Source organism: Branchiostoma floridae, chromosome 12 (assembly GCF_000003815.2).
Source record: "Branchiostoma floridae strain S238N-H82 chromosome 12, Bfl_VNyyK, whole genome shotgun sequence".
In the NCBI taxonomy this organism is placed as follows: Eukaryota; Metazoa; Chordata; class Leptocardii; order Amphioxiformes; family Branchiostomatidae; genus Branchiostoma; species Branchiostoma floridae.
In genome coordinates, this window is record NC_049990.1 from 4,089,797 (window position 1) to 4,113,907 (window position 24,111).

Below are 24,111 nucleotides of genomic sequence, written 5' to 3' on the forward strand. Positions count from 1 at the left end.
ATGATACTCAGGCTAAGTTACAGCCAGTCCTAACTAAATTTTAGAAAACCGTCCGACACTGGCCTGATTTGTTTCACCCACTGAGTCCCGCGTCTGCGCGTCACCAGTCGACTAGTCACAAACGCAAGGTCGGGTCATGCCAGACCCCTGTGGTGTCAGGATCGCTAGCGGTTTTTCCTTTTCCAGAACGGCTAAAGAGTCACTGGAACAGCTTGTGTGACAGCAGAGGTAGTGTACAGCTCCACACTTGACAACATCAAATCCCAATTATAGATCCCTCCCTCCCCGTTTAATATGACATTCTATTTGTCGATTGTCCTCTCCCAACCTTGCAGTAGACCCTCACACAATAGGCAACATAATCTTCACTTAATCCCTATGATGAAGGAGGTTGAAGGCACAACTGAAAGAAGAAGAAAAGAAGGAGTCAGATTCCCGTAGTGTAAGGAGCGGTTAAAGGCAGTTTCCTCTGATGACGTGATGTAAGGAGCGATGGAAGCTTGACTTTGCCTTGCCTTTGTTTTCTATTGTCTTACAACGTTTCCTATTGTGTGTGCATTCAAAATTGTCTTCATTCATAGTTTCCTTCAGATCACTTCAGTGTAGCTTACGAGAGATAGTGGATGCTACCCGTGAAAAATCTGACCGTTTCCGAAATCATATCCAGTGTGCTTGAGTAACTGCTTTTTGGTTGAAGCTACAGTCCCGTGGTGTAAGGATCGGTTGAGGGCAGATTCCCGTAGTGTGATAGGCGGTTGAACCTGCCAGGTTCCCGTCAAGAGCGGTCGAAACTAGTTCTAACCAGAAAAGGATAACTTTGAGGCACCGCCTTCACACGTCAAGAAAAAATGTACCCTGGTCGAAAAATGCCAATCAGACTTTCACATGAGAGGCTGAGATAATAACTTGTGTGCGCTCAAGTTTGCCATTCTGATGGGAGACTCAAACAAAAGGGCGAATCGATCCATACTCTCGCATGTGCACAGCGTAAGCAGTAGTTTTATTCGTTTCTAATCCAGAAACTAATCATGCGGCGAACCTGAGACAAAACGTTTACGCGAGAGACTGACACATGATAATGTAGCTTTCGTCTTAACGCGTGAGGATCCAATTCCGCATCTGCTTGGAGCTCACAGTGACAGGACCCTGCCCTTTTGTTACATAATTACGTAATTCCACCCGATTGGTCGAAACACGGTGGTGTGTAGGGGCGTGAGGTAGGCCCTGTCTGATCTCCAAGCAGATGTAGAGTATAGAAAAGTGACCCACGTCTGTTGAGAGTCTTGTAGCCCCTTGACCTTCGTCGTTGACCTCGAGTTATGCTGTTAACACACACACAGACAGACAGACAGGCAGACACGCTCATAATATCTGGCGAAATATTCTGGTGAAGGCAGCTAAAAAGACGAAGAAGGTGCCTCCAAACACAAGTAATAAACCACTGAACCTAACGCTGCATCTGCTTTGAGAGTGACGCTTTGTGGTTATTGAAACGTGACCATTTATTTTAAACCTGCCTACTGCGCGATTGGTCCAACACGGGATACCTTCTGCTTAAGAAGGTGTACAAAAGTTGTTTTGTTTCTCCTGCGCACCAGGTGTGGCGTTGCCTTGTGTATTATACCTACCCTCTGGCCCAGGTAGGCCTGAGACTGTGATCATCGCAGCAGGGAGTCACATCGTGTAGAGTTCGCTACCCTTTAATAAAGGGGAAACGCTGTCACTGTAATTGATCCATGTAGGAGAATTGTATTCTCCAAGCAGAGGTTTAATTCATCATTGAATGGGATTAGTCTACTGATAGTCAGTCTACACAGACTATGAAGAAAGTTTTCAGAAACAATCATCTTAAAACAAGGGATTTGGAGAAAAAAATCAAGAACCATACGTGACAAGATGTAGTACCCACAGAAGTCATCAACTATTGTTTGTTTGAATGATTCATTCATGATATTCATGTTTATTCATGAGAAGATCAAACCGGCCAGCAGGCCGCTTTTCATTGAGGTCATGAGGGAGGTAAGGGTCAGACAAAATATAATGGAAATACAGATAACTGTAACTCTAATTGGAGATCGAAATAAACAAACAAACAAATAAACAGATTACGTTGAACTCTAATAAATCTATCAACCTATATCACTAAACATACATGGTACAAAACATATACCCGCTGCATGCCCTTTTCGTCGTTTCTACTTGAGATTGCAAGTCAATGGCACATGTACAGTGGCTAATAAGTCAACATATGTACTACATGTTAACACATGCAAATTAATTTGATTCAATCACGCAGAAACATCTGAAGATTGGCAACGAAACAAGATAACACGATTTAAGCAGGTGTGAACAGGTCTAAACGACAAAGAATTGACTTAATGGTCCGGTTAACATGTTAACACGGCACATCCGCGCACAGTGCGTCATGAGAAGGGTGTGGAGTTGTTTAGCCTGGGGGCCAGCTGGAATCGTGCAGCTAGGACAGTGTATTCGGTGGCCCACGACAGTCAGGCCCGCAGATCTCCTATTAGCGCTCGGGGAAGTTTAAGCCCGAAGGAGGTCCACCTGGTAGCGATAACTCCTTCGGGCTTAAACTCCCCGGAGCACTAATGTAAGATCGGTGGGCTGACTGCCTTGCATCCCCGAACAAAACTCGCTAGCTTCCCGATCCTGTCTGGTACCCAGGGTGTGGAGTTGTTTTGTAGTCTTGTCCTCGCCTCTGGCGCACACACAGGTACAGGTAGCAGTGAGAATGTCACCAACACAGTAGGGTGCCGCGTCACAGAAAGTTCACCCAAAGTGCTTCAGCTTTTAACCTAATGGAAACGTAATGCCCAAGCAGATGTATACTTCTGTACTCTACAAAATTAGGCTCGACTTGTTCTGGCCATCTTTTTGATTTATGTGTTTTGGGGACTTTCTATTTTGTTTGCCAGCGGCCATATAGCAGCCACATGGGGCTAAAAATTAAAAGAAAACCTGACATAAAAAATAGAAAGCCCCAAAACACAGCAAAAGACGTCTAACACAAATTGAAGTCTCACCTCTGCTTGGAAAGTAACTCTTCTCCTTTTTCCGATGCTTTGGTGTTCTTAGGTATCTGTGGCTTCTCAGTAGTCGTATATTTAAGTCTAAGTAATTTCCTTTTGTGTTGTGTGACAAATGGAGGGGATTATAGCTGTAAATCACAGTAGAGATAATGGCATACCGCGAGACTTAATAGCTACTTAATTTTGTTTTGTTCAACGTAATGGCGCCTTATTGGAAAATTACCTGAATACTTCGGTGGTCGGGTAATACCCCTGTCACATTATCCACGATCTTCGGGCGTATCGATGGAAGATCGACCATATTTAGATCGGCAGAGCGTTGCGCGTATTTTTCACCTGAAACCCGTCCCTGTCACATATAAGCCATACTTTGTACCTTGTACAATTGTTGTGCAATAAAGTTATTATTATAAGCGAGGCTCGGGCGATTGCCACAGAATCGTCGTTCGATCGGTTTTCGCCAAATGTGACAGGAGTATTAAGGGCACTTTTTACGACGCTTGTTGTAGTCCAAGCAGGGAAGCTCCTTGGGTAACCTTATGATCTATCTCATCCAAACTCTACATTGTTTGTCGGCTTGTTTGTATCTTGAGAGGAAACTTGGAATACATTTTCTGTTACTACTCTTCATCTTGTGGCTACTAAACGTTAACAATAGTCAAGATCGGTGTGGTTTTAAGATCTGCTAACAAATATGTAGGGTTATTATTGTTTGGTCGCACACGGTCCAAATGCATCTAATCGGCTTGCTTATTTCTTGAAAAGAAGCCGGAAGAATATTTACAGCTTCTACACTCAATTTTGTGGCCACTTGATATAAGTTATGGTCATAATCAACGAAGTTGGAAACCTGTTAACACATATGTAGTTTTATGTTGTTGTTTTTCCTTTTTGCCGGACACGGTTCACCGTTTGTTGTAAACGGCATAGCCATTTCATGCCTCGTCCCTCGGGCACCGATAGTACCGATAACATGTCTAACATCTTTGTATGGTGTAATTTGAAAATAGATACATCAAAGGTATGCGGGTAGGGCATCTGTGAGCTTGTAACACTTTCTCGGCACTATAGGAAGAAAAACGACCGCCAAACTGCACACTTAACTCGGGCAACTGGTCCCCTAATTCTTTTCTACGCGTGTTAAATCTTTTGACTTTGTCGTGACAAAAAAGTACGCCCGTCCCAATCCGGTGTTGTCCGGTTCTAGGCTGGACGCATGCCCATAGGGGGCTTCTTAATATGCCGAATCACGCGTCAACGAACAGGCTGACACGTTTTACTCTCGCCACAGGAGTGACGGCTCAAGGCTGAAGCTTAGCGGTGGTGGACTCAGAACCAGACCAGTCTGCTTAGCGACAGGACCTACTAGTCCACCGGGGCGTCTTTTCTACATACCACCACTCAACCCACGGTTCCATTCCAACCTAGGACGGCGATAGAGACACCATGGCTTGGAGAAGGGGAAAACTTACGGCCATTCTACTCATATTTGAGGTACGTTTACTTAATGATAGACTTTGAAACCCTTTAGTTTGTTCGTTGGCTGTTGATGAGTGTACATTGTTGGTGTGCGCTGGGGTTAGAATCAACTCAAATGGTGCTAATGGACGTGGGAGATGTTTGTTAGGGCAAACTTTTGATGTCAGCTTTCGGGAAAATTGGTTGGTAAATGTTGTTACGGAGAGGGAGAGTTTATACCAACTGCTGGGCCGTGGCCTCGAAAACATCGCCCGACGCTTCTCAATTTTCCCTCCGCACTCTCACTAAAAGTAGAACAACTTTTCCTTCTTTTGTGCGTCGAATATGGCATAAACTGGACAAAAGATCGGTACGTTTCGACCGCATTACGATGGGATCAACATGTTGTTTTTGTGGTTAGCGTCCTAGTTAGCGGATCTAGTTTGTTTACTGAGCGTTGAACGCGTGCCTGTAAGTTGTGTACTCTGGACTGAAAGTATTAGGTACCTCCCCCATTGCCTACCTGTGATGTCTAGGCCACATTTACAAACCGGGGCCCCGCTGACGACAAATGAAAATGTATACCTAGAAATAAACACAAATCATCTCCTTTTTTACGTATTGTGTACTTTTGGTGTATTCAAAATCATACTTTTCGTTCCTGAAAGCTGTCCGGTTTGCCCCGGTTTGGAAATGTGACCTAGGCATGAGTGGGGGTTTTTCACGGGATATTCCTTTACAGCTGTTTACTTTAGCTAACTTTTCCTCCATATCTGTTCCCCTACTGGGTGGTCCTCATCGTGTTGTTTGGGATTGTATATTTTGGTGTCTTTTGTATCATATTTTTCGCTCCGGAAAGCTGTCTGGTCTTGCCCCGGTTTGACCTAGCCATAAGTGTGGGTTTCACTGGACATTCCTCTACAGCTGATATAACTATTCCTCCGTATTTTTATTCCCCACCCACAGGTGGTCTTCATCGTGCTGTTCGGGATCCTGGTGGTGTATGATGACCAGGCGAACGCCACCGCCACCCAGAACAGCCTGACTCCGGCTCAGGGCGGGGCCGATGCCGACAACAACGTGCTCAGGGCCTACTACCCGAGTGAGTAGAGTCGAGCCCCCGCCACGCCCCCAACGCACCCAGCATACACCTAGGGATCTAGGGACAGACCATTTGCGATGGGAGGGGGGTATTCACCAGACAAGGGTCATCCAACGCCTTTTTTTGACGTCCTTCTTAGTAGGCGTTTAGGTCGGCTTTTTTTATGTTGTCAGGTTTTCTTTTTTCGCCAGCAAAAACGCACAAAGAGACAAAAAGTCAAGCCGGAGCGTAACCTCTGCAGTTTAACAAGAGGTACTTTCCCGAAAGTACAAGAAGATTATAACAACATGTTAATCTATGTTTCTAACGCTGGTATGCCTTGTTGATTGTGGCGAAATAGAGCATGTCATTAGGGATTCCCCTTGATAAACACACTGTACCCTTAAAATTCTTTCTTAAGCTTTTATGAAAACTTTAAGGACAGTTCTGGAATGTTCTTTCACATCACCTCACCTCACCTAGTCCCCCATACTTAATCAATAGTGAAAGAACAGGAAATTGAAAGGTTGTAGGATTTCGTCCATTTGAGGCTTGACCATATGTGTGGGTTATGTAACCATGGATACGCCCCACTTCTGCCCACGTACACACCCTCTGACGTCATGTGACGTCACCTTTCGTCATGCGATTTATGTTCATCTCATCTCATTTCTTATAACTATGCCAAGGTTCCCCGAAATGTCTTACGAAAATTTATCACTTCTCTCTCTGGCAAAGACCCAGTTCTCTCAGCTTGAAGGAGGGCCTCGAAGTTTCCAATAGGAGTAACCGTCATGCAGACATTTCTCAATTGTTTCACAGTCACACCATTGTTACTTTGATACCAGTTGTATTGGGTAGTGAACGCACCATTGATCCGCGTAATTTTGTCACCTGTCGTCTTTTCTCTGATATTCTTGATACTCGAAACACTTGGGCATAGAGGGTACGGCAATCAATGGTTCAGTCACTTAACACCATTCCTGAGAAAAGTGTTTTCTACATAGTCTTAATTAATAATTTCTTAGTGCCAGAGGGGTGAAATTCAGAAATGGGTACGTTGACATCCCCTCCCTTCTGGGTCACTTGCCAACTCGTTAAGATGTCAAACCTCATCATGTTGACTTTGATATTTACAACTTGTTTTCAACATGGGTCATGGCTTATGTGAGCTGTAATTTGTAACACCGTGGTAAAAAGATTTACTTGCGGATAGAATGTATTAATCATCATATCTTGTCGTGCCATTACTACAACCAATTCAAAGGGTGTTCGTTCGTGTAGGTCTTGTCAGTCATATTGGAACACAATTGGCACTGAATAAGAATCTTTTTTTTTTTGGTTGTTGTTTTTTTGTTATGTTATTGTTATTGGGTGGGCCGACTACTCACTCTTTGCAGCCAGGGGCTGAATTGCGAGGAGCTTACAATGAGCGGGGCTAAATCGCAAGGGTCTGGAGCGAGCTGCCATTCGGCGCCACTCAGGTGACCTCAATACGACTGTCGCAAGTGTCTGGAGCGAGCTGCCATTCGGCGCCACTCAGGTGACCTCAATACGACTGTCGCAAGTGTCTGGAGCGAGCTGCCATTCGGCGTTTTTGTTAACCTTGTAATGAAAACTGTTCATAGGGTAGAAACTTCCCATGCTGTTTGTGTAGCAGGGTATATTTTTACTAGGAAGGGTTGCTAGCCCTTCGCAACGTTCGAGGCACCTTCTCGAACATGGAACCCCCCTTTGACGTCCCTTCCGAAAGACGAGTGCAGCCCCAACCAAGATGCCGTTCTTTGAACCGGGCTCTTCCAGTCACAGAGTGATAGAAAAGCTGCTACAGAATGGATGGCGTGGCGCCGTACGGTTGACAGTAACTGCTTTATAATTACTGTGCTGGTGACGAAGTGTTTGATTAACGGTGTGTTTACAGCCATTGATGGACTTTGCACGTTTTAATGGCCGCGACCTTCCGCTGGCTGATAGTGGCACGGTGGCTTTGTGGTTAGCGTTGTTGACTGAAACCTTGGGGTACTGGCTTCGAGTCTTTAACAGGTCCCGATGTTGCCCCCTTATTTCGGGGTCACATAGGTCGTGCGATCGTCGTACGATTCTGATGCCATAGGATTTTAAGCGGGCCGTGACAGAACCAACCACTGACATGGATCCAAAACAGTTGAACTTTGCAAGAGGCGTACATTTGCACGGTGACATTTGTGTCCTCCAAAATGCCCAAAGTTAGCGATCGTACGACGCTCGCACAACCTTTGTGACCACGCCCTCAGGAAATGCACTGACCATTTCCTTCAGTACCAACCTAGTGTGTCATATCATGAGACAACAGAATGACTGAAAACTTGAGCTTAATCGTACTTCCACAGGTTGAAGTTAACATCAAATTCAAAAATATATTTTACTAATTGAACTTTAGTTTTCAAGAATTAAACATTTTGCAACGTACTAGTATTGATGAACCCATCCCCTGTAGTAGTTTACCGACCTCGGAGAGCTTAGCACAAATATGAATAAGAATGAACTTCGGATTGTAAGTCCCCTCTTAGACCCTACTTCATGGGTCAATTATTCACCTGAACACGCTACTACAAAGTCAATAAGTGCTACCGTCGCTCTTTGTACGTAAGATGTACCAATAGCAAAATATCAGGGCGATTTACTGCTGAAAATGCCACTTAGACTAAGTTAGAGGTCACAGGTTTGTAAGCCGTGCGATTTTCCTGTCAGGGGCATACAAGAGACACCTGTTGAATTTCCCTCGCCACTTACTCCTCACTGCAACCAACGGGTTTCTGTTCAAAACAACCGTCACAAACTTGACAACTTGTCAGCGGGTATCCTGCATCTATAGATGTTTGTGCGAGCTCTCAAAGCAATTTGTCAACTGGTCAATGGCAATGGGGCGTGGTCCTGTTTGTTCCAATCTAGAAATGCAGCACTGGACATTGTCAAGACCTCTTTGGACAATTCTTCACCCGTCGTGTCTTGTAACCGTTCTGTTTTTCTGACCCCGTTGTGACCCTGAAAACTCCGGCTGCTTCATGTCTCTTTGCGTTTGCTTGTCGTTCAACCTGGAGGAGGAATTCGAAGCGTTTTTCTGCGATCGTTATCGAGCTAAAGGTGGCCAACCAAAACGAAGGGTAAACATCATCAAGTGAAGAAGAAGTCCTTGCCCTTATCCTTTGTTATTTTCGTCAGTCATTGGGCTCTGTCTTGTCCAAAGTTCCGTCTAAATATGGCCGGAAATTATGATTTTCACAATTTGCGTCGTTTTTTTCCCGATCCATAATTAGCTTGCCAATGTAGAATTTCAGAATGGCCATGACCATGAAATTCAGATTGATTATCGAAAAAAGTTAAAAGTGCACACACGAACGTCGTTACATTCTTGACATACCTTACATCAGCCCACTGGCGACAGAGAACAGACCATCTTACGCCTTATCGGCGTGTTGTTATTAGAAGAGACCTGGTGTTACTAAGACTGGAGACCTTCTTCCGAAAACAGACAACAAAAGAGACCAGTTGACGTACCCTGGGAGCCAGCCAGGATTGGGCAGCTAGGACAGTTTATTCGGTGGCCCAAGACAGTCAGGCCCGCCGATCCTATTAGTGCCCGGGGAGTTTAAGCCCGATTAGGTCCATCTGCGATAACTCCTTCGGGCTTAGACTCCCCCGGAGCACTAATGTGAGATCTGCGAGCTGACTGCCTTATGTCCCCGAACAAAACTCGCTAGCTACCCGGCCCTGTCTGGCTCCCAGGGTAGTGTCAGCTAGAACATCTCTTCAAGTACGAGGGTAGTACCAGGGGTGCGGTCATCTTGAACTCAACTAAGCCACTCACAAAAGCATGAACAAGAAATTTAGATATATCAATCTCGGGAGTATATATGCCTTTACCTCTGTGCCAAATTTCAACACATTCGATGAAAAAGATTAGCCAGTTATAAAACTAATGACGTTACTTTCTGAAGCCCCCTTCTCGCTGTTTGAACCTCTGACCATTCCACGTTATTGTGGCATTTATTTTTGAAACCCATAACATTTAAGTATTTATTTGTGGATTACATTTAAGTTAAAAGCTTTTCTAAATGTTTGATTTTTTTCTGTCCCGTCATTGGCCTAAGTCTCAAGCATTTTCAACTAATCATTTGTGAAATACTTTGAGTTTTCTGCCTCTTTGACTCTGTAATACATTGTCGTCCAGCCGTCTTCATGGGGTCTAGGTCCTAGGTATGGGTCTATATGTAATGCTACAGGCGAACAAATGAACCAATACCACAACTCCAACAACTCCACTGACGACCACCCTGTGCACGCATAGTAAACTGTAGTGACCCCCGTCAAGCAGGTTTTAGCCTTGGCCCAGATTGACGTCATTTCCTCACCTTTCCCGCTGAGTTGATGTAAGGCTAGAGCGGAAAAACCGCTCCTGTGCCCACCTTCTGTACTGACAGGGAAAGATAGACTCTACCAGGCTCCACAGGTCGCTGGAAAAATAGTAGATATAAGACAGAAAACGTTCCAGAGGAGTTAGATTGCTAAGGAGTACAGTTTGCGACCTAATTAAGTGTACTACTCGGCCATCTAACTCCTGGCGTGTTTTCTTTCTTATTCGGCCAATTTCTACTACATGTACTTTTCCAGCGTTATGTGGAGCCTGGTAGAAGCTAGGTCCAATGCCTTTTTGAGGCCATTGGTATTCTCCAAGCAGAGGTTGGGTCGCGAGGATTAGTGGTTTGTTGGAATTTTTACTGGCTCGTGAGGGGAGTGAGTCGGTAAGAATCCTGGCCACGACTAATGCCCGCGACCCAACCTCTGCTTGGAGAATACTTACGGCCTCAAAAATGCAATGAGTTGGGTTGTGCTATCCACGGTGTCTGAGGTACAGTGTTGGAATTCGGAGACTTTTACTCTTACCTCCCTGGCGGAAGTCAAGTAGCCATTTTCACACCTAGGTGAAGTAAGAAAGTCGTGTTAAGTGCCTTTCCCAAGAGCACAGGATAGGTAGCATGGTAGGATTTGAACCCAGAACCTCTGGCTTCTGGGCCAAGCACCTTCTGTACACATGTACACTCAACAAAGGACCGATAAAAAAACATCATCCTTTACACAACATAATGCCCTCAGATGGTGGGGAATAGTTGATCCACTTAGCCTCACTTTTGTTAGGTGTTTTGTGAACAACATAATTAAGACTTAAAATCTTTCAAAGGACTGCTGTTGCTTTGTAGGAATGCTACGGTTGAACGAATATGTTATTGAATTTTCAAGTGGCCGATGTTTAAAAGCTTGTTAACGATATGTCATGAAATTGTCGTTTGGCACATCCGGATCTGCATGTAATCCATTCAATTTCTTCATCACTTATCAAATTTGCGATGTAGTGAAGCTTACTTGACCTGGCTGAAGTAACAACAAGGCAACGGAAGACCCAAAACCTTGCCGTGTTATTGTGTAGTGTTAGTGACCCGCCCCTACATGCACTTACCCACTGTTCAAACCCACCTGAGCAGCAATAACGAACATCATCCACTCAGTAACATTATCCCCTTAGACACCCATGACTGCAGCATGTGATCCCTTCACTTCATGCTTCTTGGTTTTGTTTTGGTGGAAAGAAGAATAGCTCGCCTGGTAAAAGCAATGACAAGACAACGTTGTTCTACCATGACTTTCCAAGTGTTAAAAGATGCTGCCCAGTATTCTATCAGTACCTGAGTTACTAAACGTATTATAAAACGCAATGTACTATAGAAAGGGATAGATAGATAGATAGATAAATGGGAAGAGAGAGAGAGAGGCGGATGATTGGATAGATAGATAGATAGACTCTTGTATTGAGCAATCCTTGAAAAGCTTTTAGGAAAAGCCTTCTTGGGTACACAAGGACAAATATTCAGCTTGACTTCATCAAGCAATGAAGCATTAAATCTACCTGAAGGAGTCATCTGTGTTGGCAAAGAACAATTTTGTACAGTTAATCCACAGATATGCACCTCTTTGTTAGCGTGATGATTCTTGAGGTCATCTTTAAGTATTTGGGATCAAGAAGATCATAGTAGTAAGACCTCCAACAGTGTGTAGATCTTTGTAAGAACTACAGCCGTACAGGTGTGAGAGATTTGTTTGTGTAAGTTTGTTTGTAAATCTCTTAACGCATTTCTCTCGCATTTATGAAGAAATTGCTAGATTTAAAGTTTTACTTTATTTTTATCTAAATCCCGGCAAAAATATTTGCCTCAAGCATATTTTCCTTTGAGGTAAGTAAAGGTAACCCACCTGGCTTCAAACCTCTTCAGTTGTTTACTAGTAAGAACCAGGTGTGCCGCCAGTGAGCCGTTTGTAATTTTGCGGAAACTTTGTGAATCCCCGTGTCCAGTTCTACATACCATGCGGGCATACCATGCGGGCATGCTTGTGTTTGCAGTGACAATGTATGCTTAGCTTTGAAGTGAGCCAGACATCAAATAAGAACACATGTACAAAACGAATACAGTAGAAGCCAGTTAATTGCACAACGGATAATCGCACACTTCTGTTAATTGTATAAAATCGCCAAATCCCATGGTGGTGTGATCCAAAACTTAATAGCTTTGTAGCACCATTCGGATAATTGCACGATATGCACTGGCAAATGGGGTGTGCAATTTAGTGACTTCTACTGTATGTGACGTACAGAAAAAAAGCCGAAGACGTACTAGTATATCATCGTAAACTTTCTTAGAGAAGCCATCGTCTTCTTGTGTCGATCTTACCAGTTGGTTGAGCACAAATCTGGGGGTTCCAAGAAACAACACCTGTGATGTGTCATGCGTCATGAGAAGTGTCACACCTGATATTAGCATCTTAAATCACGTACACAACACCTGACGTGTGTTTCTTTCTAAATTACTTTACCCTGTGGCATCTGATCTTCTTACAACAAAGGAACATCACATTGCAACGTTGTACGTCTGCTTGGAAGTAACAAACTGAACGGTTTAGTAGAAAGATACGAACAGAAAAGATTTTACCTCCAACAATCGCCATGGCACAAAGACTTAGCTTTTTAATTGAGATATTCCACAAAAATGTGAAGGCCAAAAAGGCCAACCACCTGTGCTTGTCTGGGATTATGCTCGTGTTGTTTCTGCATAATTTGCTTTAACAATCGCCGATATACAGGAATCTGAAAAACAAAGGATCACAAATCACATGACATGATACGCTGGTGAAGGTTCGGCATCCAGATAGAGCACACATAAAACTAAGTACAAAATAAATCATACAAGTGGATAAATTTTCCTCATGATAAAATACAACCACATGCAAACGCACCAGGTGGCCCCTTCACATTCTAACTATTCTAACTGCAGTATGACCACATTCTAGGGCATCCCAGCATTATTCGAACATTCTAATCTCATTCGAACATTCTAATCTCATTCGATGGAGAACCGGCCGGGCACAAGAATGAACACAAATATCTTTAATGCAGTGAGAATTTATAGAATGTACTACGAATACCCAGGAATATAAAAGAATTTTCATTCAGACGGCATTCCGGCTCATTCCGCCTCACGTGTGAAGAGGGCCCATTTGGAATTCCCGCCCGAATGTGGCTCGAATTTTGCAATTCTTCATTCCCGCTGGTACTGCTTGATTCCTGCTGATTCGGTTTCAGTGTAAACTGTAAAGGCCCTATAACTAGTAAAGGAACCAGCTATGTAGGCACCTTGTTTATCAGCTACTTCCCTCTTTCCAAGGGTCACAAAAAGTTCACTACTTACAAACTGTCATTCAGCGCAGTGGTGTCATCCTGTTGTTATCTTTCCGCTCCGCTAGTCTGATATTAATTACCCCCGACAGTTGACAGCACAGTGGTCACACTTAATGGGACAGGCGGGGCTCGTTATCCTTCACTAGCTAAAGGTGCGAAAAACAACTCTTCAAACAAAGGATCTGGTGGATAACATGGCAGGAAGGTGTATACTATTCCCTGGGGGTGTCTTTGGCCAATGAAAGTTCACGCGTGCATTTTAGAAGTAAGGTGTACGCTTCCAACTTGTTTTGCACGTCTTCTTGTGGCGTTTTGTATGTTATTCCACCCAACAGTTATCAAGAATAGTGACATGATAGGCATGGCTAAAACGCATGTTGAAGCAAAGCCACATTACACTATCAGCTATCGAATAAGTATTACACTTCGTCGGAAGTCTTTCGCCTCGAGTGCGACCCTGTTGTTTTCTGTCGGTGGGGTTCAAATCAAAAGCCGAAATCTCGCACTTATGTATGCTTGGATATTTTGCCAGAATTTCGCAGGGCTCATTACTATAGCGCTTCGAAAATAGCCTTTGCGTTATTCAGTTCACAAATAAACGAAAAAAAATCAACGTTAGTCGAAAACAAACGTTAACCCTTCTTGGCGAATATTTAGAATCTCACTACACGTTCCCAGTAATAAATCGACCCGTTGCGTGTCACCAGTTGAAAGGTGGGATCTGCGACATCGCATTCTGCCTAAAATGAACAGCAGGAGTCGAAGACATTCTCCAGATCCAAGGAGCTCAAAGGTCACCAAGGAGCAAGTGTTAGAGCCAAGCTGTTTCCTTAAGGAGGAAGCGTTCTCACCTTGGCTAAGACTAGCGTCTTGGCATGGTTGACTGCACTGGCTGTTTGGGTAGTGAAGCTTGCCCTCAGTATCCACAGGTGTTGACAACCTGCCATCAAAACAGATGTCATCACTTTCCTAGGGGCAGACGGCCTGAACTATGAGGGGAAATAGCAAGGGCGTTTTAAATGATATAGCTATTTTGTGAGAGTCTAGCCAAGGAGATTATATGAGACAACCCACCGACAAAACAGATGTCATCACTTTACTATGGGTAGCCGGCACGGATAGCCTAATGATGAATAAATGAATAAATAATGAAGGTTATCGGAAGGAAGGAAGGAAATAATAAATCAATTGCAGTCCTATAATCAATCAATTGATTGGAGTCTATGGGTGAAAATACACAGTGTGTTCTGACTGGTACTGATTCTCACCGCTATATGTAGTCGATATAGGTGTCGCTTTTGTGTCGAAAATACAGTCCCAGACGTGTTTGTATCCCCTCCTCCCGGTTCATCTCTGGTGAGAGACTTTACTGGTTGTGTAAAAGACAACCCCAATATTCTGCGTTCTACTGACTTAATGAAATTATTTTTGGAGGTAATGATGATATTGGATGATAATGCCACACCTCTCCCTCTCCAGCGTTCCAGATAACCTATGTCGCCCCCCGTCTCTGTTCAGCGTTGTATAATAATATTATACGTAGTGGTGCGTACCTAAACTCATATTCAAGTTCAGGTCCGGATTCAGGTCCGGATTCAGGTCCAGCAGTTCAGGTTCATCATCTAAACCCATCATTGAATATTATATTTTTTTAGGGGCAGGGGGTGGTACATATAAAATTACATGTTGTCATGAATTGACATGCAGTGTGAAAAATACATGCAAATTATATACAGCCAGTGTAAGTACAAAAGGTCAGTAATAAAAACGAATATTTTTTTGCCTTTTTCCAGTGTAAATTTCACTATCTATGGAAGGTTTTAGTTGGTTTAGAACAAAAAAAAGGGAACATAAGTGAGGGATAGCTTTTTACGGGTTTTTAGGTACGCACCACTTATTATACGTCTCTCTCTTCAGTGTTCCAGGATGTGCACGTGATGATGTTCATCGGTTTCGGCTTCCTGATGACGTTTCTGAAGAAGTACGGATTCGGCAGCGTTGGGTTCAACTTCCTGGTGGCAGCCTTCGTCCTGCAATGGGCCACACTCATGAGCGGATTCCTGCATCTGCACCATGGCAAAATCGTGGTGGACATCACTACGTAAGTGCCTTCGAATTCATTTTACCTAGAAGTACCATAGAATAGCTTCAGAAGTTTCTTGAGTGTTGGCTTCAACTTCCTGGTGTTGGCCTTCGTCCTGCAGTGGGCCACTCTCATGAGCGGGTTCCTGCATATGCACCATGGCAAAATCGTGGTGGACATCACTACGTAAGTGTGAAAAGGCGTTATGCCTTACGTTGTACCCCAAAACTACATTAGAATAGCTTCGAAGTTTCTTGGGTGTTGGATTCAACTTCCTGGTGGCTGCGTTTGTCCTCCAATGGGCAACACTCATGAGCGGATTCCTGCATCTGCACCATGGCAAAATCGCATTGGACATCACTACGTACGTTTGCTGAGCGACAGGTAGTAGTCTCTTGAACGTGATGGAAGAGGTTGAATTGACTATGCAAAACAGCCGTCATGAGCTACAAAGACGGCGAAAGAATGGGGATTGAGTAAATGCGGTACAGTCAGTACAACAATGTTCTTGATCGGAAATGGGGCGTCCAAGAAATAATGGTTTGGTCAACAGTGAATACAGTTGGCAATCATGATGGACACAAGAATGAGGATGATGCGTTTACAGTGATGGTAGAAATTAGGATGGCAATTGTCGATGATGCTAAAGATGGGACTGGGTATGATTTTGGAAAACCATTGCTATGTGGCTTAAATGGCGTTGTTATTTCCTGCAGCCTGCTGACGTCTGACTTTGCTGCGGCGGCGGTGCTGATCTCCATGGGGGCGGTACTGAGCTATATAAGCAGTAGAAAGGGCAAAGATGTTGATGAAGGTTATATTGTGTTATTTTTCTGTAGCCTGCTGACGTCGGACTTCGCTGCGGTGGCGGCACTTATCTCCATGGGAGCGGTGCTGAGTTATATAAGCAGTAGAAAGGATGAAGACTATACATGTATTTTGTTATATGTTGTAGCCTGCTGACATCAGACTTCGCTGCGGCGGCGGTACTGATCTCTAGGCGCGGTTGTGAGGAAGGTCTAGAGTACCGATTCAAAGCCGACTTTTGGGCTCCTAAATGACGGTAGAAAGGATAAAGATATTGATGAAGACTATTGTGTTGTCTTCCATAGCCTGCTGACGTCGGACTTCGCTGCGGCGGCGGTACCATGGGAGCGGTGCTGAGCTTTCTGATGATTTGATGACAATAGAAATGATTATATTGTGTTGTGTTTTGCAGTCTGCTGACGTCAGACTTCGCTGCGGCGGCGGTGCTGATCTCCATGGGAGCGGTGCTGGGGAAAGTCAGCCACATCCAGCTCATCATCATGGCCTTCGTGGAGATCATCTTCTTCTCCATCAACGAGTGGGTCGGACTCACCTTCTTCAAGGTCAGGACAAAATGGTTGCATTGGTTATGTTATTTCTAATATTTTATAGATCGGCGGGGTGTTGGGAACCCAATTCTATATGGTTAGTTGATAGAGCTGTAAGGCTATCAATGCCAAGGAAAGACAAGGTATAGAAGAGCCGCTATAACATAGCTGTATCCGCCTTCAATTGACTTGTTAAAGTTAGGTCTTGCATGTTAGCTTTAAGGTAATGAAAAGGTAAAGCAGCCATCCGTAGTTGGGAGGAAGCATGCCGCATGCCGCTTTTGAGGTTGTTGTGGCTAGTAGCAGATTCGCTTCAACCAAGCACCCCCTCCCCACCCCACACAAAACGTCTCGATAAGTGTGTGAAAGTTTTCAGAAACCTTTGAAAGTTTTTAAGGGGGGATAATATAACATTCGTTTCCACAGGCCGTGGACGTCGGCGGTTCCATGTTCGTGCACGCGTTCGGAGCGTACTTCGGGCTTGCGGTGGCGCGGGTGCTGTACCGGGAGGACATGGTCGGGCACAGCAAGGAGGGGTCCAACTACCACTCGGACATCTTCGCCATGATCGGTAAGGGCATGGTCCTATTTATCATACGATCGCATTCTTGAGATAGTCGCGCACGTGACACACAAATAATAACTGCCTTGTTCTTGTTTGAACCTTTATTTATTCACGAAAGCTCACATCGGCCTGCAGGCCGCTTTTCATTGAGGTCATGAGGGAAGAGGCAAGGGTCAGGTAAAGTATATAACAGAGATACAGTTACATTGTTTAGAGTCCTAATGAGTCTTATATCTCTATATGCACAATTTTTACATACATACAAAGAACGAAACTGCTACATGATTCAAGTCCGTTCATTTGGCCGTTTCCATTGTTCTTGTAAGTGGTTGGTTCTCTCATAGCCAGCTCCAAAACCCTCAGTGCCTTTACTCAGGAACAACATTTGCCAGGTGCAGGTGATTTTGAATCTTAGTTGCACTAGTGCTGGCATGCAAGAAAAACGCATTCCGATCCCTGCCATTTGAAGGGTCAAGGATGACCTGACTGGCCCGACAATATCCATGGCTGTATCTTGTTAACCACATGTTGATCTTATCGTGCCCCTATCTTATGTACTAACTACTTGTCCTTAAAGCTACACAGCCTGATACGTTCTGACCAGACCTGTCAGTCATTGTGGTGCATTTTTGGAAATCTTGTTACAACTAGCGACAAAGTGGAATCTAGTCTTTCTACAGTGTAGAATTTCCAGCACATGTAGAAATCTCAGTGTCTACCGGTGTGTCTATATATTACACTAAAAGCCTCAGAAATACATACTGCAGTGTAACTTTACGTCACATACCAGGCGTGTTCGTTGAGAGTGTTCTGTAACAACACGTCAAACTGAGCTGCCCCTGTCTTCATGACGCGTCAGTCCCTACACGCCCTTCTCATACGTTTTACGGGTTAGGGTTGGAGACCTGGTCTACTTTTCCGTGACAGGTGTCATCGGGATCCATGTGGGACGGACCACTCGATCCACGGTGACGAGTTTAAGCTGTTACTTTAATACTCTGAGGGAAAATCTTAAAGCTTACATGAAATGAAATTTCCAATTTTAACGCGTCCCTGGCTTCAGAAGATTCATCAAACTTACAAAGTAAATACCCAGTACTTTGCTTGCTGCACGAGACAGTTTTAGAAGTTGTCAGGGAATGTTAAGTATACTATCTGTAATGTTTTCCCGCAGATACTGTGTTGCTGTTCTGGCACAGTTTTAACGCCGCCATGACTGATGAAGTAAAGACCAGTTGTAAGAAAATGTAAACTAGACCATCTCTAATATTTCCTCTCAGCAAGGAGGTTTTTTTTTTAACCTCCATGCTCTCAGGTACCGTGTTCCTGTGGCTGTTCTGGCCCAGCTTTAAGTTTAACGCCGCCCTGGCTGCTGAAAATATTAACAATTTGAAAGTAAAGAACTAGTGCGTCACTAGGCGAGCCAAACCTAGTGCGTTATTGTCAAATAAAGAAAACTAGAATATGTATTTATTAATGTCTGTCTTGCTAGGTACTGTCTTCCTGTGGCTGTTCTGGCCCATCTTTAACGCCGCCCTGGCTCCCGGAAAATATAGAAACCTGACTATCTGTAATCATTTTCCCACAGGTACCGTATTCCTGTGGCTGGTCTGGCCCAGTTTTAACGCCGCCCTGGCTCCCGGAGATATCATCAAATTATCAAAGCAAAGACTAGTGCATTACTGTACAAGAAAGTTTAGAAGAAGAAAATGTGAACTAGACCATCTGTAATATCTTCCCATCACAGGTACGGTCTTCCTGTGGCTGTTCTGGCCCAGTTTTAAGACAGTCCAGAAGACACAATCATAGTTAAGACCAGTTGTAAGAAAAAGTATATTAATCTATTTTACTACAGGTACTGTCTTCCTGTGGCTGTTCTGGCCCAGTTTTAACGCGGCCCTGGCTCCCGGAGACGACCAGCACCGAGCCGTCATCAACACATACTTCTCCCTAGCCGCATGCGCAGTAGTCACCTTCGCCATCTCCTCAGCGGTGGAGAAGGACGGCAAGGTCAACATGGTAAGGTCCCGGATTTAAACTGATAAAAATGTTGATGTTTCCATAGTTATTTCTTTTTAAGCATAATTCAGAAAAATCAGAATTATCACCAAAGAAAAACTTTCAAAGTCTTAACAAATCAGTACAGAACTGGAGCTCGAGGAAAGCTCTTACGCATATGATATATGACTCTAAGCCCTAATAGAATTAGAAGTTAGGAAAATCCTCAACCTTTTGATAAATCTTCCTTCACGGGGGTAATAATCAGTAGCATCTTGAATTGCTGTTCTATTTTTGTCAAATTTGTCAAATTATATTATGGCTTGACAAAGAAACAAAGATCGGGAAAATTCTCAATAATTACAAACAAAACAATTTACAAATTCAGATAGGACGATAGTATTCTGGAAGACTAGTTATACTTATAGAGAACTTACGTTGAAAGGTTTCCCCATAGGCCTAACGCCATTACCTTTTGATCAAGTTTCCTTTAATTAGGTTACTGTCCAATACTGATTTTTATAGATCCGATACTGATATTTCTAGATCCGGAAAATAAACCGACCAAAATCTAAATGCCAATAGAAACATAGCCTTCTTCAGGCAATGACAGTGAACTTTTAAAAACAGATTGGGAAAGTCTCCATAATAACGAACAATTTATAAATTCCGATAAAAAGGTAGTCTTCTGTAAGTAGTTATTGATAATTTACGGCGAAACTTTCCCCTCCCACAGGTTCACGTTCAGAACGCGACCCTGGCGGGGGGCGTGGCCATCGGGACGAGTGCAGACATGATGGTCCACCCCTGGGGGGCGCTGCTGATCGGCAGTATCGCCGCCGTGCTGTCTGTGGTCGGCTACTCCTACATCACGGTAAGGATATCAACGCTGAATTATTCATTACAACATATATTGAACTTGACATAAACAGGTAACATTTTTACCTTTTAAGGTCCTTTTAAAAGTCCTTTCCTCATTGCACTTTGTGTGGATTTATTTTACCTTCAAGTTGAAAAAGACTACATTTGACCGAGGAGGAAGCCCTAGCCCTTAGATCCTTGTATAACCTCCTTGGATTAACTCACTGACTTACATGTTTATGGAAGCCCAGCTTTGTGGAGGGAGAGAAGATGACCATACTTTCTTCATATCCCATTTTGATACAAACATCCAAAGAGCCTTTTTAATTTTTTTATAGGGGCTCACAATACATTTTGACAAGCGGCACAAGCAACCCAGTATACTAAAACGAAACGGCAAGCTTAAGCAAATTCAAGTGTATTGTGAGTCCCCCAATAACGAGAAAAAAAGCCCAGAGAGCCTGCTATAGAGGCTAACAACATCAGAATAATTCAGATTTTGTGGAATTTTGCAGCCCTTCATGGCGGACAAGTTGAAGATCCATGACACGTGCGGAGTGAACAACCTGCACGGCATGCCGGGAGTTCTGGCCGGTATTATCGGCGCCATCGTAGCTGCTGTGGCTTCACCGGCACAGTATGGCAACAGGTGGGGCGACTCTTTCAAAACACAGAAGCACATGAATATAGTTAGGTACCTTTTTTCAGCTTTTTTCAGCTTTATATATCAAGATTTACATGGAACTGGCAATGAAAAAGTCAGATATGATAATTTCTTTGCAAGGCCAGTTTAAGTCCATCTAAGCGCGGTGACGTCACCAGCACAGTGTTGCATCTGAGGTGGAGCAACTTTTTTTCAAAAACACATATATGTAGTTATGATCCTTTTGTATTAAGCTTTAGAATAATTCAATTTTGATAACAAGATTTATGTAGAACTGGCAACGAGCAAAGGGATGATCAGATGTTTTATATATTTCATCTGAGTTTAATTGCGCATCAAAGCTGGCAACAGGAACCATTTTAATGTTTAAGCAACTGCATTATCATCTTCCATTAGACCTGACTAACAAATCGTGTTTCTGACATGATGCTGTTCACAGTGCTGTTAACGACATCTTTCTGCCATATTATGTTTCGCAGCTCTCAATGATGATGACTTTTTCTTCTACACAGTGTGTACCAGATTTTCCCCGCCCGAGCTCCCATCGAAAACAGCACGGAGCTGGCCACCATCCAGGCCGCCTTCCCCGCTATTGAGGCTGGTAACGGGCGCTCGGCCGGGCTGCAGGCTGGCTTCCAGATGGCTGCTCTTATCGTCTCCGTACTCGTCGCTCTGGTGACTGGCGCGCTCACTGGTAAGGTTACCATTATCAAACCAGTCTCATTGTATCCACCTGTTGTCTATTCTCTTACCCCCCCCCCCCCCCAACCCCATCCCGTAGACTACAGGGCCTCTTAGTCGAGGATTTCATTCTTCGTTGCTCTCGTTCTTGAGAGACCCTCTCATTCTTAGTTCTATCTAGTCAACCCAGTCCATACACTATGCTTGGATTGCAATCGTAGCAATTGGGGAACAATTCAGACGGACCTTCCCAGATTACGTTTTGTTTCTAACACAATATACAGAGTAATTATACTTCAAGCATGTCACTTAAGAGTTGTTGTGACATGCAAGTGATATGATAAATTACTTTTGTCCTTCTCTAGGCCTCCTGCTGCGCCTGCCGATCTGGGACCAGCCTGAGAAGGACTCCATGTACGAGGACGAGGATTACTGGGAGGTGAGTACCGAGAGTACTTCCGTTTTGGTTTGTCTTTTTTAATATTTTTTGGTTTATGATCTGTCTGACAAATGACTCAATCTCTCATTGGAAGGTGGAGCCCAACCCTCTCCTCCCACCTCTGTATACTTCCCCAACCGAAGTTAAGGTACCCATTTTTACACTTGGGTGGCCTAAGGAAAGTCGTGTTAAGTGCCTTTCCCACGAGCAAAAGATTGGTGGCATGGGCCATGATAGGATTCGAACCCAGGACCTCTGGGTTCTGGGCCCACCAGTTACGCCACATGACCCTTGAGCTTGAGGACAAAATCAATTTCTAGTATTCAAGATTTCTCCTACGCAGAAACATCCAACAGCACAAGCAAACCACTTCTTGTCTGTACTCTGCTATCTCAACCGTCACCATCAGTTTCTGACTGCCCTGCTTATAAATATTAATGAGATCACCCTAATAGATGAGAGATCCCTTTCGAAAACTGAAAGGCCTATTCTCTGATTGGCTGACAGATGGTTTGTGGTGACACCCACAGGAACTGATAGCAGAGTACAGACAAGAGGCGGTTTGCTGGCGCTGTTGGATGTCTCTGCGTAGGAGAATGTATTGTTTTCATGAAACAGAGGCCTAGTGGACTTTAACGTTATTCCACCATCTCTCTCACCCCCAGATACCAGAGGAGGAAGCCGTGGACATGAACGGCAGTCTGGAGGGAGTTGGGCACAAGAAGCCGGACAGCAGGGCAAGGACCGAGTCCGACACCAACAACGAGCAGGACACCAAAGTGTGAAGACAGGAGAACTAGACTAGTACAGACTAGCCTGGATACGAGACCCCAGCCCGAACTCAAAAATGTCTATCGTGTAGGATAGATAGATATTTTTTAGATCGGGCTGGGGTCTGGTATCCAGGCTAGTACAGACTAGCCTCCTCCACCGACCTTTCTGTGGGCGTTTGTATGTATGTTGTTTTGCACTGGGAAGGTTCTTATGCTGTGAAAGGAATATATGCCAGGGAGCTTGTAGTCGAGTCTGTGTAACACAAACTCCACTGTCCAGGTTTGTAACTGGCCCCTCTCCGCGGAGTCCGGCAGATGTTGGGCGGGCTGCTATAAGCAAGATTAAATCAGGCTACTTATAGTCCATCCACGTCCATGCCAAACGGCCGTGTTTTTGATGGGCCTTGTAGGAACCGAAAGGGCACAGGCCCGCTGTGGACAGACTAGAAACTCCCCGGCATAAGAACCTTTCAGGTGCCAAACAACATACGAAAGTCCACAGAAAGGCCCATGGACTGGAGGCTAGATACAGACAAGCTGGTTAATCTAGACTCTACCAGGCCTCTAAGTCGAATTGAAAAAAAAACAGTCGACCCAAATAGTGATAGGGAAACGCTAGCTCACCTCTATCCGTGGAATAACCTATACTCGTTGTTATTACAAAGTTAACAGGGGATCTATATTTGCAGGGATATCAAGTCGACAGACTGTGGTTTCAAACTGCAATATTTCGAAAACATTGCACGGCTTAATGCCCCTAAATACCCTGTTTTTAAAAACAATGGATATAGGTAACCCCGTAGATAAAGGTGAACTAGCGTTGATTAACGCCAAGGTAGCCGTTGAGAAGGAAAACCAACTTTCCTGTTGTTATTCGGTGATTCTGTATCAATAGAGGTAGAATTCATAACAATCTGAGTTTATGATTAGTTGTAAGACAATTATGTTATAAAGTAATTTTGAAATTACGTATTTCTAGATTAAATCTCACGTGGCCACATGTCTACCAAACAGTGATGTTTTCCATCTTAGCAATGATAGGTGTGCCAGTTTATTCTTGGGTGGTAAACGGAATTTTGACCAATGAAGCAATGTACTAACGGACTCTGTGATAACCGGACCAATGTTAACATTGTTTTGCTAGTTATCTTTACCTACAGCTGAGGTCTTTGAAAAAAAAAAAACTTCTAATACAGTGTAGTTATTTTTTTGAGCACGCGATCATGTTAACCCTGTCAAATGTATTAGGAATGTGCCTAATATGATCATACATTTAACACTTTAATTTGTGATTATGCCATGGTATATACAGTTCTTTCATAGAGTTAGAACGCTTTA

The 24,111-nt window shown here is 43.9% G+C and overlaps 1 protein-coding gene across 1 annotated transcript in view; it reads left to right on the forward strand.

Annotated features, from left to right (window-relative positions):
• LOC118427230 (ammonium transporter Rh type A-like) overlaps window positions 1–23,499 on the forward strand; it is a 42,311-nt gene extending 18,812 nt beyond the window's left edge. Inside the window, exons 2-12 of the mRNA XM_035836876.1 lie at window positions 4,342–4,544; window positions 5,475–5,610; window positions 15,272–15,455; window positions 16,657–16,807; window positions 17,219–17,363; window positions 19,213–19,376; window positions 20,092–20,229; window positions 20,732–20,865; window positions 21,393–21,574; window positions 21,927–22,000; window positions 22,666–23,499. Of these exons, the coding sequence (XP_035692769.1) occupies window positions 4,497–4,544; window positions 5,475–5,610; window positions 15,272–15,455; window positions 16,657–16,807; window positions 17,219–17,363; window positions 19,213–19,376; window positions 20,092–20,229; window positions 20,732–20,865; window positions 21,393–21,574; window positions 21,927–22,000; window positions 22,666–22,785 (1,476 nt within the window). The 5' untranslated portion in view covers window positions 4,342–4,496 and the 3' untranslated portion in view covers window positions 22,786–23,499. The remainder of the gene's footprint in view (window positions 1–4,341; window positions 4,545–5,474; window positions 5,611–15,271; window positions 15,456–16,656; window positions 16,808–17,218; window positions 17,364–19,212; window positions 19,377–20,091; window positions 20,230–20,731; window positions 20,866–21,392; window positions 21,575–21,926; window positions 22,001–22,665) is intronic.
• Window positions 23,500–24,111: the final 612 nt, after the last annotated feature.